Source organism: Apodemus sylvaticus, chromosome 15 (genome assembly GCF_947179515.1).
Source record: "Apodemus sylvaticus chromosome 15, mApoSyl1.1, whole genome shotgun sequence".
In the NCBI taxonomy this organism is placed as follows: domain Eukaryota; kingdom Metazoa; phylum Chordata; class Mammalia; order Rodentia; family Muridae; genus Apodemus; species Apodemus sylvaticus.
This window is the reverse complement of record NC_067486.1, coordinates 7,215,633-7,236,840: the sequence shown is the minus strand read 5'-3', so window position 1 is coordinate 7,236,840 and position 21,208 is coordinate 7,215,633. Positions and strand designations below refer to the sequence as shown.

Genomic DNA, 21,208 nt, shown 5'->3' with positions numbered 1-21,208 from the left:
CAACACTACCTACAATGGGCTGGATCCTCCCCCATCAATCACTAATTATGAAAAATCCCTATAGCTGGATCTTATAGAGGCATTTTCTCAATTAGGGTTCCCTCCTTTCAGATAATGCTAGTTTGTGTGCCAATCTGACATAAGACCAGCCATCGCAGGCAGGTTTTATCACAGCAACAGAAAGCAAATGAGGATACAACAGTTCTCCAAAGTTCAAAGAAACCATCTAGACAAAGTCACACAAAAATTTAAAGTAAAATACACACCCTGTGAACTTAGAGGTCCTGGAGTTCTTGATGGTGCTCGACTAGGTCTGATGGGGAGAGAAGGTGCGGAGTACTCTGGTACTGTGGGTGACTGGCAGGGACTGGTCCGCGGTGAAGAGCTTGGAGAAGTGCCAAGGCCAGAACTTGAGGAAGGCTGCAGATGCTGAGGAAGAAGCTCCTCCACTTCAGCACTATAGTCATCGATGTCACCTAACAAAAGCAAGGCCACCAAAAACAGCACCTTTTTAATTTTTCATATTAGGCTTTACAGGACAAAAGACAAGTTAATATAATGTTAAGATATCACCAACACACAGGGAATAAGCATAAAGGCATGTAAAAATATTTGTAAATATAAAAATTAAGAGTTATCACAAATGCTCTTACAGAGAACCTAAAGATGCCCATTCCTTCAGCTGCAACTGTACTCGGAGTTTGCGAGAGCAGCCAACTCTGCCCATGTGCTCTGTGTGACCGCCTCTACTCTCTGCCTAACCCAGGTCCAGCCTAGCAGTAAACAAGGTCTTGGGCAGTCCTATACCTTTAACCAGAAGTCTCCTATTTCAAGCCTTTTCACTCAACATAGATCCTTTCTTCCATTAGCTCTCATCTCCACTTAGCGAAGGGTTGGAGAGTGGGGTCAGGGTACCCCAGGCAACAGGACTCACAGCCTACAGTACTAACCTTCCTTCCAAGTCCTACTGTAAGGCTATGTCACCAACAGTCTGTGAGACAGCCTTTATCTCACCTACTTCAGAAATCTCTACCCTCTGTCCTTCCAGTGACTGAACTACCATCTAGTAAGCCGTTCAGGACTAAGTAGAAAGCACTATGGTCAGTGGGTCCTACCACCTTTCTGCACACCCCGAAGTCCTGTGGACAGCATGTACGGCAGTCTGAACAGTTCAGCACTGTCGTCACCGACACTGGACAATGCCCCTCAGCTCCACAGCCCCTGGGTCCTGACCTGCAACAGTCCATTCTCCAGCCCTTCAGCAGATCTAGACTTGTTTCCTTGCACTTCAGGCCTGTCCAATGTCGTACCTTCTGTGCTTGGCTTCAGAAGTTTGCTATGGCTCTCACATTGCCTGTGTACAAACCCTATTAATCATCACTCATACCTCATGTCTCTGCCAACCACACTTGTCTGTGTGTGTCACTTCTTGAAGAAACATGTAGTCTTCGCAGTCACATTAACAATGTTTGTAGTTTCAATCTCCTCTGGGTTCCCTAAGTTGCCTGAAGAGTCTAAGACTTCTTGGTTGGTAATTCCTCTCATTCCTTTTCCAGACCTATTATTTCAAAGCATCTCAAGTCCCCTGAAACTGTGGAACTGTCCCACTCCCACAAATGACGTGAATACATAAACCTGACAGCAGTCTCAGGATAGAGCCCCCGCCAGTTAGCTCCTGCAAGCTGCGTTCTGTTCTCACCGTCCACTGATGCTGGGGCATGACAGGGTAGGATGCACAGGCCCAGCAACACTTCAGTCCTCAGAAACCTTGCTTCACTCTGCCAGCCGCCTCCCAGCATTAGCCTCGCCTGCACCAGCCCCTCCCAGCAGCACTGAGCTCTCTCAGGCCCCTCCCACCCAAAGCAGCTGCTCTGTAACCCTACTTCTTCACCTTCCACCCACAGCAAGCCTCACTGGCTGGCTTTCCATCGCACGAGAATGACTCTCCAAAGGTCACCAATAGCCTCCTCACTGCTCCTACAGCAGACAAGTGTCTGAGCTGATTTTCTCCCTCATCCTTCTGAAGTATGAGATATCACAGACCATTCCTTTCTGGTTATACTTTCTTTCCTTGACTTATGTGTGTGTGTGTGTGTGTGTGTGTGTGTGTGTGTGTGTGTGTGTGTGAGAGAGAGAGAGAGAGAGAGAGAGAGAGAGAGAGAGAGAGAGAGATAGAGAAATGGTTTTCTTGTGTAACAGAGCCCTGGCTGTCCTGGACTCGCTTGTAGACCAGGTTGGCCTCAAACTCACAGAGATTTGCCTGCCTCTGCTGGCCACTCTTTCCTTGACTTTTAAAAATAGTTTGAGTCTGTGTGTGTGTGTGTGTGTGTGTGTGTGTTGTGTTTGCATGCATATATATACAACATGAAAATGGTGACTGAAGCGACCACTAGATGGCGTGAGAGCTCCTGGACCTGGAGCTACAGATTTGCCATGTGGATGCTGGGTCTTTACCAGTCGGTGGGTGCTCTTAAGCACTGGGTTGTCTGTCCAGCACCTCGATTTTCCCTTTAAACTGAAACCCTTCCCATGGACTACCACACAACTACCCATTATCACACTGACATCATTACCATGATAACATGCACGCCTGTGTAAAACACCTAGAAAACAGTGCCTGCTAGAAGAGACCAGCTAAGACATGCTCACAGAATTCGCAGCATCTGGCATGGACCTCTATGATGGTTAATTTTGACTCAACTTGATGGCCTATGCATCTAGGAGGTCACTGGAGGTCACCTCTGGATGTGTGTGTGAGGCACCGTGAGGTGACTGGTAAGACAGCTCGGACACGGAGGACGCCCGTGCCTGGTGGGTACAGAAGACGATGGCATTATTACACAGCAGTAAAGAGGGGCGCGTGGCCTCGCTGGAGCACCTAGGTCAGCAGAGCTTGTCTCTGGGGCCTTTTATTCTGTGCCCTGGTCTCTTCTTGTATGGACCCTTTCTCTTCGTTTCTTGTCACTAAGAAGGGAAGACCAGCTTCCACCATCTGTCTCCGCCTCCATGATACTCCTCCAAGAGTATGGACCAATCAACTAAGGACTGAACGTTTGAAATCATGAGCCAAAATAAATATACTCTCCCATGATCTGTTTCCATAGCGAATTTGGTCCCAGCTACCTGGCACGCAAAGAGTACAGATTTGCGGATCAAGTGAGTGACCATACAAAAGCTGTGACTATCCTAGAAGCTGGCTCGCCTAGATGTTCTACCCTGCAGTGCAGAGCCAGGTGCGCCTTTTGGGAAAGGCCAGTGATAGAACCTGGGCCTCAGACATTAAACATCCACTCTATCTCAGAGCTAAATCCTAATGAAAACTATGCTCACACATATAACAAATAATACTAGAAAGCAAATGGACTTCCAAATAATGTTTAAGAAAACTACAATACCCACATAATTTTCCCCAAAGTCTCAAATGAAGTCGCTACCTTTTTACACATGGGTTTAGTTCCAGAAGAGCCACTTGGACTCTTTCTAAATTCCTTTGGAACATATCTACTTTTTTTCGGAATTATAAATTTACTGGAACTTCTATTTAATTTTGGCACAAACTGGCGCACTCAAAATACCAATTTATGCTTTTATCATACAATATAAACTAAAATGTGCAAATGTGTATTTACTATTTAATGACAAAATAACACATTAATTACCAAGAATAATGTAATCAGATAAACATTATACTACAGAAAACAAATCCCTATTAATACTGTGTTCAAGGACAGAGAGGGAGATGGCATTAGTGCTGGGACAGACTTCTCTCCCATGCCGAGCGAGTCTGCCCAGCACACAGACCTTCCATGTCGAAGTCCGCTGTGACCTCTGCATCTTCACCAAGCAGGGTGGAGCTTGTTGACGACGGCAGCGTGACACTGATTTTCTCTAGACTCATCTCTTCTTCCAAATTTTTGATCCAGTCTGGACTTTTTAAAGTAATTGTTATAGTCCGATTTAATAACTAGTTGATATAAAAAAAGATACAGAAAACTTATTAACATGAAAACTATTGTGGGAGAAGGGTGCCTATGTTACACCACACATACCAAAATTTCCCGCATGAAGGTTGTTCATATTCTGTCTTTCAGAGCTTATGATGCCAAATAAAAGTAGTTAGGATTCCTTTACTCTAGCCAGTATCTCCTGACCAAATACAAACCACCGATATAATCTGCTGTGTGATCTTGGTTTGGCTCCATAAATTAAAGAGCTGCACTCACTGTTGTTTGGTTCTCTCCCCCCACCCCCACCCCCACAACAGTCCTGAGAGCTGTCCCACTGTGCACTGCTATGTGCTAACCCAGGCTTTTAGCATTTCAAATGTCGGGAGAATGTTGTGTGAGGATTATTTTGAATCTTCTATAAAAATGAGCTGCTGGGGAACTGGACCATGTAAAGCATGCCTTCCTTATACATTTGAGTGACTTTTAGATCTACGGATGATTCGATAAATGCCAACATGCAATACCCAAGTTACTTTGTGTCTCATTGTTGTATTTTTTAAAATTCTTCAAAACTTTATTGTTAAAGTAAATGCCTTCATCGTGGACATGGAGATGATAAACACTCACTTAAAGTCCACAGCATTCAAGAGACTAGTGTCCCAGCTGCAAGTTCTTTCTTACAGTTTCAACTTTCTTTTGTCTGAGGAGTTCCATAGTGGGAGGAAGACTAGGCTCTTAAGACATTTGCAAACACTGCGCATGGCATGTTGGCACACCGAGAGTGCAGTCAGCAATCCTGTGCAGAGACTCCAGCTCTTAGTGCTTAGGACTCCCTGAAGGCACAGCGCTCCAAAGCAGCTCACTTAAGCAGCATGGCTGGCTGGCAGCAGCTGAGCCTTAAAGCCAGAGTCCTGAAATCCTTACTTGTTTATCACTTACCTATACATTTCACAGATCATTAAGTCAAAATTTTTTTTTATATTTATAAACATCATTTAAAAACTCTGTGTGTGTGTGTGTGTGTGTGTATGTGTGTGTGTGTGTGTGTCTGTCTATGCAGCCTAGGCTGCTTCATATTTTTTCTCTGAAATGGGATAATACCTAAAAAACTTAAGAGTTAAATTAATGATTTTAACACAGTCAACACATTAGAGGTTTAGAAATGTATAACTTTCAAAAGGGCAACTAAGTATCATCTTACATTTTGTTTTGTTTTGATCATTTTGACATGAATATATTAGTACTGTGTTCAAAAACAAACAAAACTCAGGCAATATACACATGCAAATATTATTCTTAAAGGAAGCAAATGTTAACATGACAAGAGAAGGCTGGTAAACTCCTGAGGGAGTTGCTCACTGTTGGAGAAATGGAACCTAGAACTCATACAATTAGCAATGAAGAATTTCGCTAAAAAAGAAAAATGATTCATAAAAATTGACAGATGCAACATTTCACAGGAACAAAATTACAGCAGGTCATCGGTATTAAGTTCCCTATCAGTGACATTTCAAATCACAGACTAGAAACATCCCTAGTAGTTAACTTTGAAAATGCTACAATGCTTGCTCTCTGAGGAAATTATGTATCCATGCAGGCCTTGGCCACTCAGGAGTAACTCCCTGAGAAAGATGAGGACCTTCTGCTCCTCTGCCTGCTGCTCTTGTACAGAAAGCATGTTCTCCACTTGGTAGTAATGGAGAGAAACTGGAATATCTGCCTTTAATTAAAATTTTGTAATATTTTGCATTAAATATCACAGAAATCAAATTAGGCAGGGACCATGTTTTCCTTTCCTTTTCTGTCAATGGTTAATATCTCTAAGGGAAAGTAAAATAACTTTAAGTTAGGCAGAAAACTAGTCTAAAAAAAATATTAAGTAACCCTTATGCAGTTCACAGTCTTTGATTTTCCTTAACAAAGTACATCTAGACAACCAAGTTGCTTGTCTATAAAACTACAATCTTGAGCCATACTTCAAACGGTTTATGATCACCAAATCTTTACCTTACCTCTTTACCATTTAGGCTCAGAACATTCAAGGCAGAGCTTCCCTCCAAAAATGTAACCCACATTTTATCTTCTACAAACCTTAAAGAGAAAGAAAGAAAAACAGTGAATAATAATATGATTATCTTCTCAGATATAAGTAGCTCAGTCTCTAGCCACTGCTTATGAATGAACCCGGAGGCCAGTGGGCTGGTTCTCAGGAGGAGGCTGCTCTCTGCACACAGCGCTTCCATCCTGCTTCCTCTACTCTGTGTGAAAAACATTCAAGGAGACCCAGTGCAGCCAGGAACTATGCACTTCCACTGTTTCAGTGACTCTCCTGAAAGCCATTTCCTCTGATTAAGAAAGATAATAGATATTATTAATAGATAATATTAATGAGAAGGAATTCCCAAATAACCCAACTAGCTGATCCCAAGGAGATGCAGGCGTTTGTCTGTATAGACATTTCTTCCTCTCTGAGTCTTTGCTATGATTCCAAGTTTATACTCTGGAAGCAAGACACCCCCCACACACCCCAAAATTGAGAAAATGAAACAAATGACATATTCCTAAGACACTGATTATATAATGAGACTTATAGCAAAAAATAAAACAATGTTATCCATCTGATTTACAGACACAATTTTGCAAATTGATTTTTCCCAACTATATAGAGAAAACCTTTCTCATGCTCATTCTAAAAGATTACGGATATTAAGGGTTTAAAAAAAAAAGACCCAAATAAAAGTGTACCAAACTCCTTTCCTCTACTGAAATCAAGTGCACACGGAATACATCTTACAATCACTCCGACATGACCCAGACAACTGCCTCAGCTTCTCTGTCATGAAGCTACTGAGTTACAGGAATGCTGTCATCTGAAATACACAGGGATAGTCTTCTTACCAAAGTACTACCCATGGCTGCCACAGAGGACACCCCTCTTTAAGATTGTTGTTAGTTGTACCCCTGTTCTTTAGTAACTGTGCCACGACTATAGCTGTATACCACACACCCACTTCTCTTTCCTGTTAGTATCTGCTTTTGTTTGTCACCTTGGTACCACTGGTGTGACAGAGTACCCAGAGTACCTGACACCTATGGTCAGGACAGCGTTCTATCACAGCAACAGACGATTTTCTTATCAGTCTTCTCTCTAGTGTTCTCTGAGGAAAGCTTTTAGCTTCAACTCTGACTTAAGAAGAGCCCGGTGAGTTAAAACCCACAAGTCCCTTCTCCTTTCCTGTCTCCTTCCCTTACACAGCCGGGCGTTTTCTAGCTCAGTGCCACCATTTCTATTTGTTCATGACACAGCTCACACACACGGCTCTGGTGCTCTGACATTTCTACGCTTGGCAAGGCTTACTGTTATCTGTAAATGTGGGAGGTTTACAGTGTACTTTCTAAAGCCTCTAGTCTTTTGGAAACAAATGAATTCATTATTGCCAGGGCATGCATGTGAGGTCAGAGGACGCCTCTGTGGATTCGGCTCTCTCCTTCCTCCTGCACATGGGTCCCAAATGCGGAACTGAGGCACAGCCTTTGTGCACTGAGCCATCTCTCAGGCTCAGGCTTTCTAAGATTTTGAATGCTCTCAAAGATTGAGGGAGGGGTAAGAAAAAAGTCAAAGGACCAATTAAAAAAAAAGTCTTTTTGTTTTGTTTTTGTTTTTTTGTTTTGTTCCTCTGCTTCTTTGCTCCCTGAAAAGACCTGATATGTCTCAGGCATGAATTCCACCCTACAAAAACTACCCCATGGTCATTCTATGAATCTGGAGAAGGAGCCACTACAACAAATTTTCCAAACAGATTATAAGCAAAGCCACGTCTTTAAATTCTCGCTCTTCTACAGTTTCTACCATATCTTAAAGAGCTTTGCCTACTAAATACAAATAAAATATCCTCAAAGAAGCAAATGAACAACATACAAAGGAATCAAGTAGTACTCCTTTCCCTATGGAATTAAAAGGCACATATAAAACTCAATTTCCCGAAATAGTTGTACATATGAGAGTTCTGCAGAAAGCAGGCGGGGAAGTCAACACAGGAACCCAGACTGGAAGAGAAGGCCTCTTGCTCAGCCCATTTCAGCTGGCTGGAAATGGGACATTTATCATTTATAATGACATTTATAACATAAACATCAGAATTCTTAAGCTTGGGGAATAAAAAAACAATCCCTCCAGGTTATTTACTTCATAAAGAGAGTTATTTATATACTCTCTGTGTAGTTCGCACTGGCCTTGAAGTAATTACCCCCTGCCTCTTGAATCCTAGAGCACTGGTGTACACCATCGAGCGTTCACTTTTCTCTCCCTCACACACAGCTTGCTACATTGCTCTACCATAGAGGAACCATGAGGTCATTCCTGAACTCAAACATAGCTTTGTCTTCAATTGTACATGTAAGTTTTGTTATTGATTTTAAGTTTTCTAAGCAGAGAACTTAATTTCAAAACCCAGGAGCTCTTGAATAACATCCCAAGTATGGCTCTATAGTCTGGAACTATCAGACTTATGAACTAGTCAGTCACTAGATCAGGCTTTTCAGTATAGAAACTACTACTTACATGCTCTCTGGGTCACAAACCCCTCACTCACCTTATGAGTATAACTTCACCAAAGTGTGCAAACTGCTGTAGAAGCTCGTCAATCAAAGCATCATCAAAAAAAGTATTTTCCTGTGCAGAACTCTTGATTGAGACCAGCACTGTGCCGTCTGGCGGGCCCTGGACTGCAATAACTTCTTTATAGATTTTTTGTCTCTCTTCAGCTTCAACTTCAAATATATCTATGTCAATCAGGGCAACGACGGGTCTTAGGGCACAGAGGAAGGTAGATGCATTAGAAATGTTTCTAAAGGAATTGATTTCAAACAAACTTCAAGCATCATTAGAAAAACCGAGACTGTTTAAACCTGTGGTCAGAAGTCTTCAGCTCGGCTCTTCCATAGTGCAGCAAGGTACCGGGAGTCCATGTATAAAGGATTTTACTTTCATCTTGGAAACTAGCATTCAGAAGATCTAAATCTTCAGCTGCAATTAGAATAAAAGAAAATTCAAGAGAGGTCATATGAGAAGGACAGGCAGGTCATATGACACACGTAAGTGCCTATTTCCTTCCAGAACCGTCTAGTCTGAGGCTAGAATGCCAGAACTCTGGAAGCAGCCAATATTAGACTCCTTTTTTTTTTTTTTTTTTTTTTTTTGTTGTTGTTGTTGTTGTTTTGGATTTGGTTTTTTGAGACAGGGTTCTCTGTATAGCCTGGAACTCACTCTGTAGACCAGGCTGGCCTTGAACTCAGAATCTGCCTGCCTCTGCCTCCCAAGTGCTGGGAGTAAAGGCCTGCGCCACCACCACCCAGCAGTATTAGTTATCTTTAACCTAGAAATAGATTTGGTCAAGTCATTTTATTCTTTATTTGGGAAGAATTAAGCTGTTACTTATTTCTACAATTAAAGGCCTAGGACCAAACAATGGTTCTTTTTGTTTGTTTGTTTGTTTATTTTTTGTTTTGGTTTTTCGAGACATGGTTTCTCTATGTAGCCCTGGCTGTCCTGGGACACAATCTGTAGACCAGGCTGGCCTCAAACTTAGAAATCCGCCTGCCTCTGCCTCCCAATTGCTGGGATTAAAGGCGTGCACCACCACTGAAAGTTTTATGAACTTTCATAAAAGTTCTATTGAATGAGCAAGTGGTCATTCAAAAACCACAATTTCAGAACTGCAATCAGAAATTTTACAAGATAAATGTTTCTTCACTTTACATGAAATTATATCACTGAAAAGTATGGGCATAAAATGTTTTCAAAATGTTTGTTTTATGCTAGATAACTTCTGCTTATTATTTATTGCTCCTTTCCTCCTTCTCACAAAATTCAGGTTAATTTACTTAAATAAAAAAGTCCACTCCTAACCTGATCTGTCAAAGGGCCACTTCCTCCTTCTCCAGAGGACACGGTCTGTCCAAGCAGGGGTACGGCACTTTTCACTGGTGTCATAGTCTTCAGAAAACAAGTCATATTTATAGGTTGGAGCAAATGTTACTTTTCCCTCTAAGAATCCTCTAAAGATCTAAAATAAACATACACAAAATTTTTTCAAAACACATAAACGTTTATGTTTTTATTTAAACTTTTAAATTTTTCTTGATTTTTGAGGATTCATGCATGCAATGGAACATGATAACATATGACCTCTATCGCCCCTTCAACTCTCGCCCATCCCCCTCAGCATCGTGTCTTCTTTGATAACTCATTAAACCCACCCAGTGCTGTGCATATGTGTATGGGTGTGGGGACATCCACCAGAGCAGCAGCTGTCAGCCTCCCCAGTGCCATGACCCTTTAATGCTGCCCCTCACGTGTTTACCCAACCATACAATTATGGCTGCTACTTCAGAACTGTAATTTTGCTACTGCTGTGAATCCTAATGTGACTCCCAGAGAGTCATGGCCTATAGGTTGAGAACTAGTGTACTAGCACATGGAAAACCTACCAGTTGCCATATCTTAAAAAAAAAAAAAAAGGTTCTCCTTCCTGCAGTAATTCTTGGCTGCCAATGGTTCCTCCACAGGGATGGGGCCTAGAGTCACCCAGCCTCTCTATGCTGCAACTCTGGCTAACTGGGGCCTATGCAGGTGCTGTGCAGGCAACCTCAGCTGCTAAGTTCGTGACGGCCACAGGCATGCTGTGTCTCAGCACTGCTCATCCTGTTACCTGCACTGTCTCAGCCTCATCGTCAGGGATGCTCCCTGAACCTTGGTGGTGCCGGGTTAACACGGATGAATGATTTAGGGCTCATCACTCTGTCTTGTTCTCAGTACTCAGGCAGTTAGGAATCTCTCCACTGACTGTTAACACTACAAAAAGTAGCTTCTTTAGCCAAGGGTGAGAGCAGCCCAAGACTGCTGATATGGGGAACAGAGCTGACTGAGATGTGTGTGTGTGTGTGTGTGTGTGTGTGTGTGTGTGTGTGTGTGTATCCTTGCACATGTGTGCTGGTGTCCATGGAAGTCAGAATAGGGCTTTGAATCTAGGGTCTTCAGATAGGGCAGCAAGTGCCCTTAACCACTGAGCCATCTCTCTAGTCCTATACTTTCATGCTATGTGCTGAATAATCTCATACAAATGTTGAACAGAACAAAAATAAAATACAAAAAACAAAAAATAAAAAACCCATAGTAGAAAAATGCAACCTTTACCCTATCACTTTATCTTTCATTAGTGAAACATGAATAAAGAAACCGCCCTGCTTTATAAGACACTTGGACCTCCATGATGGACTGGGACTGTAGCTCAGAGCAGAGCTTGCTGGGAAGCACGAGGACTGAGGTCAGTCACCAGCCATGCCCCATCTTAGGGGAAAAAAAGCTGAAGATGGAATAAAATTCTAGGACTCATCTAGCCTGATATCATGCTCTAGAATAACAGAGGTGACATCTACGAGGTGACTTCAACCTTGGGGTCTCAGGTATTGTACCAGTGGCTCCTGGCCCTTCTACTTAATCAGAGATTCCACATTACCATCATCATTACAGTTATAGGCCTTCTGTTTGACAGTGCATTTTACAAACACATTCATGTATTTTCTTCCTAGGAAGAATTATAAACTTTTCTTTTAATATTCTCTTCCCCTTCCCTTTCTTTCTTATTTCTTTTTTTTCATTCTCTCAAGAAAAAAATAATTCTATATGTTTAGCTACAGATATGTATAAACAACTCCCAATAAATAAAAAAATGAAATAAGAAAATGTATTGTCAAAATTCATAACATCCTTTTACACAACTTTTCTTTACTGTGTATATTTATAATTTTATGTGTGAGTATGTTGAGTGAAGAGAGCATATATGTGCCACAGGACACATGTGGAGGTCCGAGGACAACTTCTGGGAGTTAGTTCTTCCCTTCTATCTCAAGGAGGCAGCATTCATCTTGATTCTACAGTTTTACTCCAGGCTGGCTACTCCAAAGCCTGCTGACAATTGAGTGGCTCCTGTGTCTGCTTCCTAGCTGCCTAAGGAGTGCAGGTGCATGCCATGGCACCAGGGCCTTACCTGGGGCTTTCTATGTAGGTGCTGAAGATCACACTGTGATCTTACATTGCCTGGCAAGCGCTTTAACCCATTCTCATCTCCCTGGGCCCTCAAATTCTTAAATTCTCACTCCCATTCTCTCTCTCTCTCTCTCTCTCTCTCTCTCTCTCTCTCTCTCTCTCTCTCTCTCTCCTTTCCCCTCCCCCTCCCTCTCCCCCCTCCCCCTTCCCTTCTGCCTCTAAGGAAAAAATAAACTTATATTCCTTTTGATTTCTGTGTATCTTTTTCTATGCTTACTTGCATGTTGTGCAGGAGGCCAGAAGGGGACACTGGATCTCTGGACCTCTGGACCTGGAGTTACAGGTGGCTGTGAACTGCCCAATGAGTGGGTGCTGAGAACTGAGCCTGGGTTTCTTGCAAGAGCAGTAAGTACACTTAATTTCTGAGTCATGTCCTTAGCCCCTTTTGTAAGACAATTATCTTACAAATTTCTGAGTCATGTCTTGCAAAGTCCCTTTTGTAAGACAATTATGTTCTCAGTAAGTATTTACCTGTCCTGCATTTTTCTGATTGATGAGTTGATCTCCAGCTATAAGAGAATCCCAGTTTTGCTGTCTTATAAGCTCTTTAACTTCGTCATTAGGAAGATCAATTCGATAGTTGAAATCACCACACCAAAATACATAGTCATGGGAGAAGAGCATTCTTCCCTGGAAATACGAGACAGCATTTGAAGTTCAAAACAGCCTGTGTCACACTGTTCCCCTGCCTCACGGGGGCTTGCACATCAACACTGCACCTGGAGCCCAAGAGTAACAGGACGGCAGACAGGAATGAGATAAGCACTGCTGATGTCTCTGAGGGCTACTTTACACCTTCAGACCTGCTCACAGAAAATGCAGGATAAACTGAGACAACAAACAGCACAAGCTTACCATGGGAAAACTCAATTTTCGTGCTATTTCTACAAAATCTTCATTTCTCTCCTTGACTTGGGACTGCCCTGCAGCAAAGTGGCTGCAGACGAAGCAGAGGCTGGTGGTGTGGAAGAGCATCCGAATGGCAACTGCGCCCTTGTTTCCAGTTGCTCCCCCCATCCCAGTTTTCACAGTATCAACCGCAACATCCCTACAAAACAGAAATTATGAATGGAAGAGATGGCATTGCATACGCTAGGACTTTTCTTGTCATGCAGTGAGAAGAGAGAGAACGGTGTCTGGCACTGACCTGATAAAAGGAGCGTGCTGTGGTCTGATAAAGACAAACAGGCAGACGCCCACCAGCTGCTCCGAAGCCAGCAGAACATACTTGTTGTCCCTGGAGATGGTCTTCTGCAGTTCCACTGCCCATAGCTTCTGGTTTGTTGTGCTACCAAAGTATTACAGAGGGGATCTTTAAGGAAAGTTTTATACATAATTTTATACATCTGATTTCTTCTTTTTTTTTTTTTTTGTTTTGTTTTGTTTTGTTTTTCTGAAACAGGGTTTCTCTGTATAGCTCTGATTGAACTCAGAAATCCGCCTGCCTCTGCCTCCCAAGTGCTAGGATTAAAGGCATACCCAGATACATCTGATTTCTTAAAAAGAAGAAAAGTTTCATGCAAGCTGCTTTTTGTTTCTGTTAAAAAGAAAATGTGCAGCTTAACCAAAATAATACAGTGTTTCAAAATTTACAACTCATTCAAGAGGAGATACGGGCTTAGTGAGAGGACACACCACGTAAAGGAACCATGGCCAAGCCTGACACCCTGAGCTCAATCCCCATGACCCTTGGGGAGGGGGAGAACTGACCGGAGGTTACCCTCTGACCTCATGCACACATGCACCCAAACAAATAATGCTAAAATAAAAACCCACCAAGAAACAAAACAACAGAAGAGATAAGAAGTGAGTTAGAAAGAGACCTGAGGTGAGTGACTCAGACAAACTTTACACTTTCATGTCAGGTATCATTAGGCTGATGAGAGACACATCCTTCTACACATCACCTTGTCCCCTGCCCCTACTTTATGAAGGTAACCATACTTATTTAAAACTCCCTCTCCCTCCCCCGCCTCGTGTATCATGTATGTATATCATGTATGTATAGGTGCCTGAGGAGGCCAGAGACAGGCATGAAAAATCCTGGACACAGAGTTACAGGTTTTTGTGAGCCATCCTATGCGATGCTGGGATCTGAAGTCTGGTTCACTGGAAGAACAGCAAGAGATCTTAACTACTAAGTACCTCTACAGTCCCTAAACTAAATTTTTTTTAATTAAATTTTTAAAATTTTTTTCTTTTAAATAATTATGAAAAGAATTTTAAAAGCCTACAATTGGTTAACTGTAAAGTAAGTCACCATATACCAATATTTAGCTTCAAAATCTCTCTCCTTCTCTCCTTCTTATAAACCTAGGATATTTTAGTCAAATCTAAGACATAAACCATTTTACTCATAATTACTTTTATGTCTTTAATAGAATGGACATTTTTTTATCTTTACAAAACCACAGTACCATCACCAAACAGTAACTTTTAATATCACCTAAAATTGAGACACAAGGTTAACTTTATTTCTTTGCGAAAGGGGACTAATACACTCTTTATAGAGTTGCTCATGGCTGCTCTTCAGGGCACAAGGTCAATCAACACCACCTGCTGACGATCAGTATACACGTCCATTACTTCACTGAGAGCTATAAAATATTCAGGCTATTATAATTAAGCTTCAGAAAGAACTGATATCAACTCTTCAAATTAAACTGTTAAAATATCCAAAGGTTTAACAGACTGGCTCTAGTGGAAGTCCTGCCATTCTGGGCTGTGAGCTACCTGTTACCTCTCATAGTGCACAGCCCTTGAAAGAACTACTCAGAGTATGGTCATTAGGGATGATGCTATTGGGAGTCATTTCTTCAGCCTATCCTGTTTGTACAAGGAAAATAAGAACCAGTATTAACGTCTAATAACAAGAAGAGCAGGGGCGCAGCTCACGCAGCACAGGGCTTGTCTACCATGCACAAAGCCCTGGGCTCAATCCCTGCCATGGATAAAAGTGAGGTTGCATTTTTACTTGGAACTCACCACTTGGGAGGAGAGGCAAAAGGAATCAGAAGTTTAAGGCCAGCCCTAACTACATGGCTAGTTTGTGGCCAGACTGGGTCTTTGTCTGAAAACAAAAACAAAAACAAAAAACTGGAGCCAAAAAACAAAACAAAAAAAAACTTTGAAATTTTCTTCTATATTTTTCCAAGTTATTTTTTTACAGGGTTTGTGTGTGTGTGTGTGTGTGTGTGTGTGTGTGTTTGTAGGGGAGAGAGAGAGAATCAGAAGACGACTTGTAGGAGCTGGCTTTTCATTTTCACCATGTGGATCTAGTAATCAAACTAGGTCATCAGGCTTGGCTGAGCTAGCTTGCTGGCCCAAAAGTTGTATTTTCAAGCAAAAGTGAGAATTTTTTATAAAACTTGTATTAGCTACTGTGATCTTTACTGCTTCCCAATATTTGAAGATTCTGATGAAATATCCATTGATGATACTAATCAAAACAGTACATTTACACTAAAGATGTATCAAAATTAGGAATAACTACATACTCAGTGAACTTTTTGAAATGACCAAAACACAGTGATATGAGACCGCTCCATAGGAAAAGAGTGACAGTTTTAGCACAACAAAGGCACAAGAAGCTCACTATTGGTGTTGGGGGTGACTGAGCCTTACAAGCATTGGCTGCTCTACCAGGGCAAGCACACTCAGTCCCCAGCACTCGCATAATGGCTGGCTCCCAGCAGGCTGCACCTCCAGTCTTAGGAACATCTGATGCCCTCTTCTGACCTCTGCATGCAGTGCCTGTATGTGGCTCACTTATATACACGAAGGCAAAACACTAATACACATACAAACAAATCTCTTTTTTACAATGTTCGCTAACAAGATTTCAGATTCCATTTTCAACTAATCTTTAAGAGGTATTACCATTTGTTCAGTTTTTAGATAGCATCAATCAAAAGAGACATTTTCTAGAAAGGATATTAAAGTATGTTTCCAAGTATATTTTATCTGGTTTTTCTTGACATAATTCACTCATAGCAATATACAGCACAATATGGAAGTCCATGAAGCACATGAAAGAATTCAGGTTTCCTAATGTAGACATTAGCGATTTGTAAAACCCATTAAACAATGCCAGGCTTCCCAGAAAACTTCTGATTTAGACATGTTAAGAAAGAAGAGGGAAATGTATGTTGGCTGTAATGGGGTCTCCATCGCTGCTGCACCTTGTGTGCGTGTCCATGGCCATGCTTATTACAGTGCACATGTGGAGGCCAGAAGTCAGTTCTGTAGGGCCGCTTTCTCCGTCTCCTTTTTATAGTGGTACTAGGATCAAACTCAGGTCATCAGGTTTGGAGAAAAGGCATCTTGCCAGTTTCTATTATTTTAAAATAATTGTTTATATTTTTGTCTTAATTTCTAATACAGTATCAATATTTTAAGTTTAAAAGAAGACTCATACCAAAAATTTTGTGAACTGCTATTTACAGTTTAAAAAGTATCTTTCCACATATTTTCTCAAGTCCAACATTGTAACCACTCATTTGACTATCTTTCATTGCTGTCACCAAGCTAGCTCACCTTGCATTCACGATGTTCCCAGCATTCAGCTCCACCATTTCTTCAAAGCCAATTGCAAATATATCAGTTGGTTTACTTCTCTTATCTATAATTAAGCATCCAAAAATACCTTTAAATACAGAACTGGTCAAATGGCAACCTCACCCAATAAAGTACAGTCCCAGATCACATAAAATCCTTTTACATTTTGAATATAACCAAATTCATATTGAAGGTAAAAGTTTATCTGTGAAGCTACACTGCTACAGATTTAAGTCTATTTAAGAATATTTTAAAGATCCTTAAGAACTAAATAAAATCATTTGATAACTGTTAACATTTGCACCACTAACAACAGAGAAACAGTCATTTCTTAAAGGTACCAGTGAATCAGATCTGCAGAATTATAGGAATTATTCTGAGAAGATGATTGGGAACCAGAAAATATTTACTGGTGGGGACTGTGTGCAAGTCACACCTGCGTCTGCTCACCATTACACAGCATGACACGCATGAAGCAGGTCTTGCTCTTGTTTATTGGCAGGACACTAAAGATTGAAGGAACTAAGCAGGGAACATTCACATGACACAATACTGGGAATGTGCTTGAGCTCAGACCTGCCTCTGCCACACTGGCTGCAGGCCCCTCCCTGGCTGCAGGCCCCTCCCTGGCTGCAGGCCCCTTTCTGAGTTTTAGGCTCTTCATCTATGAAACTGGAATAAGAGCCTCAATGAAATGAATCTGCTGGGAGAATGAAGCATGTGGGAAAAAACTCTACGATGCTGTTTTTATGATTGTTCACCATTCTATTATTATCTCCCTTTTCCACTTGGATTACTGTAAATGAAAACAGCCATATTTTACTAAAATGTTTGAAAGAAATTCCAAAACCTAAGATATGATCAATTAAAAAGGATTAAAAAAGGAAAATTACTATCTCGCACAATTTCCTACACAAAGCACAGACTATTAGTAGTAACAGACTATTTTTAAAGGAGTTTAAATAAGTGGACTCTTAAGTTCCTAACTTTAATTGCTATCATAACATTGGAAAGTACTCCTATGAATAGCTTCATGGCAGGGTATCCACAATGAACACCTAAATGTTGTGTTGTTGTTCTTGTGTGTGTGTGTGTGTGTGTGTATGCACCTGAGGGCTTCTGTGTGCCACATCTGTGAAATCTCAGAGTTTTTGAAGAACAATAAGCCCTTTTCTCTCTGATTGATCTCTCCAGGCCTCTTTTACAACCAAGTTATCACCATTTCTATAAGACTGCTCATCATCCACCCTGGAAAATGGAACATTCTGAGCTTACATCATAAAGTATAAATGATCAACTACAAAATAAACTTGGGTCATGTTTATTTAAATCAAAACAGAAGTAGTTTCTCTTGTATGTGTGGCTGCCTTCAAAGATGTCTCCATTCCAATCTCCTGAGAAACAACTAGCCAAAAAAAAATTTCTTTTATTTTTCTGTTGCTTTTGTTTTTGTTTGTTTTGTTTTGTTTCATGAATCAAAGTTTTACTTTGCAGTCCAGGCTTGTCTAGAAATTAGAGCATTCTTTCTGTCTCAGTCTCCAGGGTTCTGGGATTACAGATATAAACCATCATACCCAGCTTCACCATTATTTTTTAGTTTTACTAAATAATAAATTGTCTACAAATAAAAAATGAGGTATGATTTTATTAGACTTAACCTGAGAAATACTGGCTTTCAAACTAATTTAAAAAGCTGAGTTTCTGTTCTAAATTAGTTAAGAACACTGCAGTCTTGAATTAAAGCCCTGATATAAACTCCAACCTTGGAACTCATGGATGCCGGCTAACTTGGGAGCATCGAGAAGCCAGTCGGTGAGAGTCTGGTTCTTGAACGCAATGCTGCGGAACTGCTTCCCGCCGTTCACATTCCAGGTTCCAACGCACACTCGAATCTTCTTGGGCTTTGAGTATTTGTAGAAGTTCTCACACATATTCTTTAAAACTTTGGAAGATGCTAATCAAAAACAAGATGCAAGAGAACATTAGTTGCAGTAAACCATTTGTAAAAGTGTTTTACTCAACAGATGGTATCTAGAAAATACAACTATCGTCACAAGCACAAACACATGCACAGGCACAAGGGAGAGATCAGCCTTGGATGCCAAGCCCAGCCGGAGGCATTAAGCACACTGAATTGATGAAATTAAAGATCAGACATAAAAACTACTACAGAATGACTGTAGCAGCATTAAGCATGCAGGAGGAACAGTTCCGATTCGATGGTTTGCTGGTTTATAATCCATATAACTTAAAAGCCTTCTTTTTTCTTTTTTCTTTTTTTAGCAAATACAGCAACTGACTTAAAATTTTATTAAGAAGCTGGTAAAAATATAAATTTTATTTCTCCCTAAACAAAAGCAATTAAAAACATCTAGAGTTAAAATTCAAATTTCTGAAAAGAAGCTTGATGAACAATGGCTTCCTACAAAAACGAGCATTAGGCAAGGAGATGAGACACTGAGATGAAATCACTACTGCACACTTCCCTCTCACAGAGGTGGAGGCGCTCAAGTGCTCAGCAGACACATGCGGGGTCTGTCTTTTGGTCCTCATCCTCAGCCCTCTGCTACTCACCACCAGGCACAGGCTTGCTCCTTACAAAGCTTCCGGCCTGCAGTTCCCACTGCCTGCACTACTCTTCCCTTCCTCCCCCGATCTTTACCTTCAGCAAGGCCGCTCCGATTAGCTGGTTAAAGCTGCACTGTGCCTTTCAGGTCCCACTGTCCTCCCATGCTTAGTTTCATGCAATCTTTCATATATTGCCAAATAATCTCACCTTACTATTTTATTATTTTATGATTTTGAGAACTAGCGGTGTCCTGAGAACTGGGATTGGGAAAGGTCAGTACCACATTAGTCTCATGACAGTAGTTTTGACTCTGTGCTGCTGGTCACTGAAGATTATTTGGATAACCACATCTGCATTCTCTTAAGAGCAGATGTGTACCTTCCCCAACTGCTCCCGTTTGATTTGATTATCTATGGTGGTGATTGGGTGCAAACTAAAGCAGATTATTTGCTCTGCCCTCAGTACAACTAACTAAAGCTGACGACGTCCAGCAAAAAAACATTCTCTATTATAGACATTACTGGACTTTAAAGTCATTGCCACTGTTCCTGTGAAACACAGCATTAAAAATCTACTCCATATCAAGATGTCCATTCTGTGATTGTATGGCTTAAGGGACTGAGCAAACCAGTAAGGCCCTGTGACCAAAGCCAGGCCTCCATGGCATCTGAATTAATCAGGCCAGTCACTTCACGAAGAGAAGAAGAAGGTAAAGCACAATCCTAGTTTCTTCTCAGCACAGTGGCACCTGATGTGCTCACAGAAACGAGTCTGTTAAGACCACAGCTGTCTGAACACTATATCCTTACGAAATGGTGTTCGTTACACAACCCAATGCACAACCAAGTGTTCCCTCCTCACTTTCATTTAAAAAACAAACAAACAAACAAACAAACAAACAGCAACAGCTTGTCAGAAGAGTCACAATGGTGATCAGGCAAAATATCCTAAGAAGGGGAAGAGAAGTTGTTGATTTGCAGCTAAATTTCTGGGAAGGCGTTTGCTTTGTCCTATTTGCCACAGATTCACCTTTAAAGACAAGATCCTAAACCGTGGAGAATGAGGAGATGGAAGTCCTATGAACACAAGAAGGAAAGGAGGAGCCAGATCAAGTCAGCATGCGCTGCTCGGATTTGGTGAGCAACACGATGCTGCTTAAAGTGAGAAGGCTTCAGATCTGTCTTAGTGCAGGTCTGCAGTTCTAGAGCAAGTCATCTGCAGAGTAAGGGAATGAGCCAGCAACCTGTGTACAAGGCAGTGCTGAGTGGACAGAACCAGCATGGACAGGATCTGACCAATGCAACAGTCATATCCAGACCTTGTCCTGTAGTCTGTGAAGAGTAAGATCTAACAGGGACAATGTTTAAGGAGGTATAAAGAGAAACTTCATCTAGCTGAATTGTCTTCCATTGGAATATGTCTGTGATACAGAAACAGAAAGAAGGCTATACATTTCTTCCTGAATAAAGTACTTAATTTCTGCAAACTTAAAATTTGTATTTAGAGTAATAATATTAATTTATTCTGTAATATGATGAAATTACACCTGTGTGTGTTTAACATCAGCTTTAGAAAAATAAAGAAAAGGTTGCTTTAATTTATACATTGATTTTTCTATACTGTACCTGACTGTAATGTCTGTTCAGAAACTATGGATGCATCAAGAAGAAAACAAAGAGTCATTAGTAAAACAACAAGTTACATTTAAAACTTATTGTGTTACCTTAAAACATCCTGAGATATAGCATTATTTCTTTCAAGTTGACAACTTGAATTTGTTTTTTGAAGCTATAATACCAAAAACAATAAATAACAATAACTGATACAAACCTGTCATACAAAACACTGACTCATTGATGTCCATCGCTTCACAATGTGAAGGTTCTCCTCTTTAAGAAGCTCGTGTGTGTGTGTGTGTGTGTGTGTGTGTGTGTGTGTGTGTGTAAGAGAGAGTATGAGTGTAAAAATCTAAGAAGCTGAAGGACACCAAAGATATGGAAAGATATGTCTTAACACATAGCTTTTACT

General features: G+C 41.1%; 1 protein-coding gene across 15 annotated transcripts in view; it reads right to left on the bottom strand.

The window, feature by feature from the left end:
* The window catches only part of Synj1 (synaptojanin 1), a 77,784-nt gene that overhangs the window by 15,259 nt on the left and 41,317 nt on the right, over positions 1-21,208 (bottom strand). For all 15 annotated transcript variants that reach the window (XM_052158633.1, XM_052158634.1, XM_052158635.1 and 12 more), the window contains exons 13-23: positions 18,374-18,565; positions 16,591-16,675; positions 13,202-13,342; positions 12,910-13,102; positions 12,526-12,684; positions 9,856-10,012; positions 8,856-8,973; positions 8,540-8,755; positions 5,960-6,038; positions 3,802-3,964; positions 267-476 (exon numbers count right to left, since the gene is read on the bottom strand). In XM_052158633.1, coding sequence (XP_052014593.1) covers positions 267-476; positions 3,802-3,964; positions 5,960-6,038; positions 8,540-8,755; positions 8,856-8,973; positions 9,856-10,012; positions 12,526-12,684; positions 12,910-13,102; positions 13,202-13,342; positions 16,591-16,675; positions 18,374-18,565 — 1,713 coding nt within the window. The remainder of the gene's footprint in view (positions 1-266; positions 477-3,801; positions 3,965-5,959; positions 6,039-8,539; positions 8,756-8,855; positions 8,974-9,855; positions 10,013-12,525; positions 12,685-12,909; positions 13,103-13,201; positions 13,343-16,590; positions 16,676-18,373; positions 18,566-21,208) is intronic.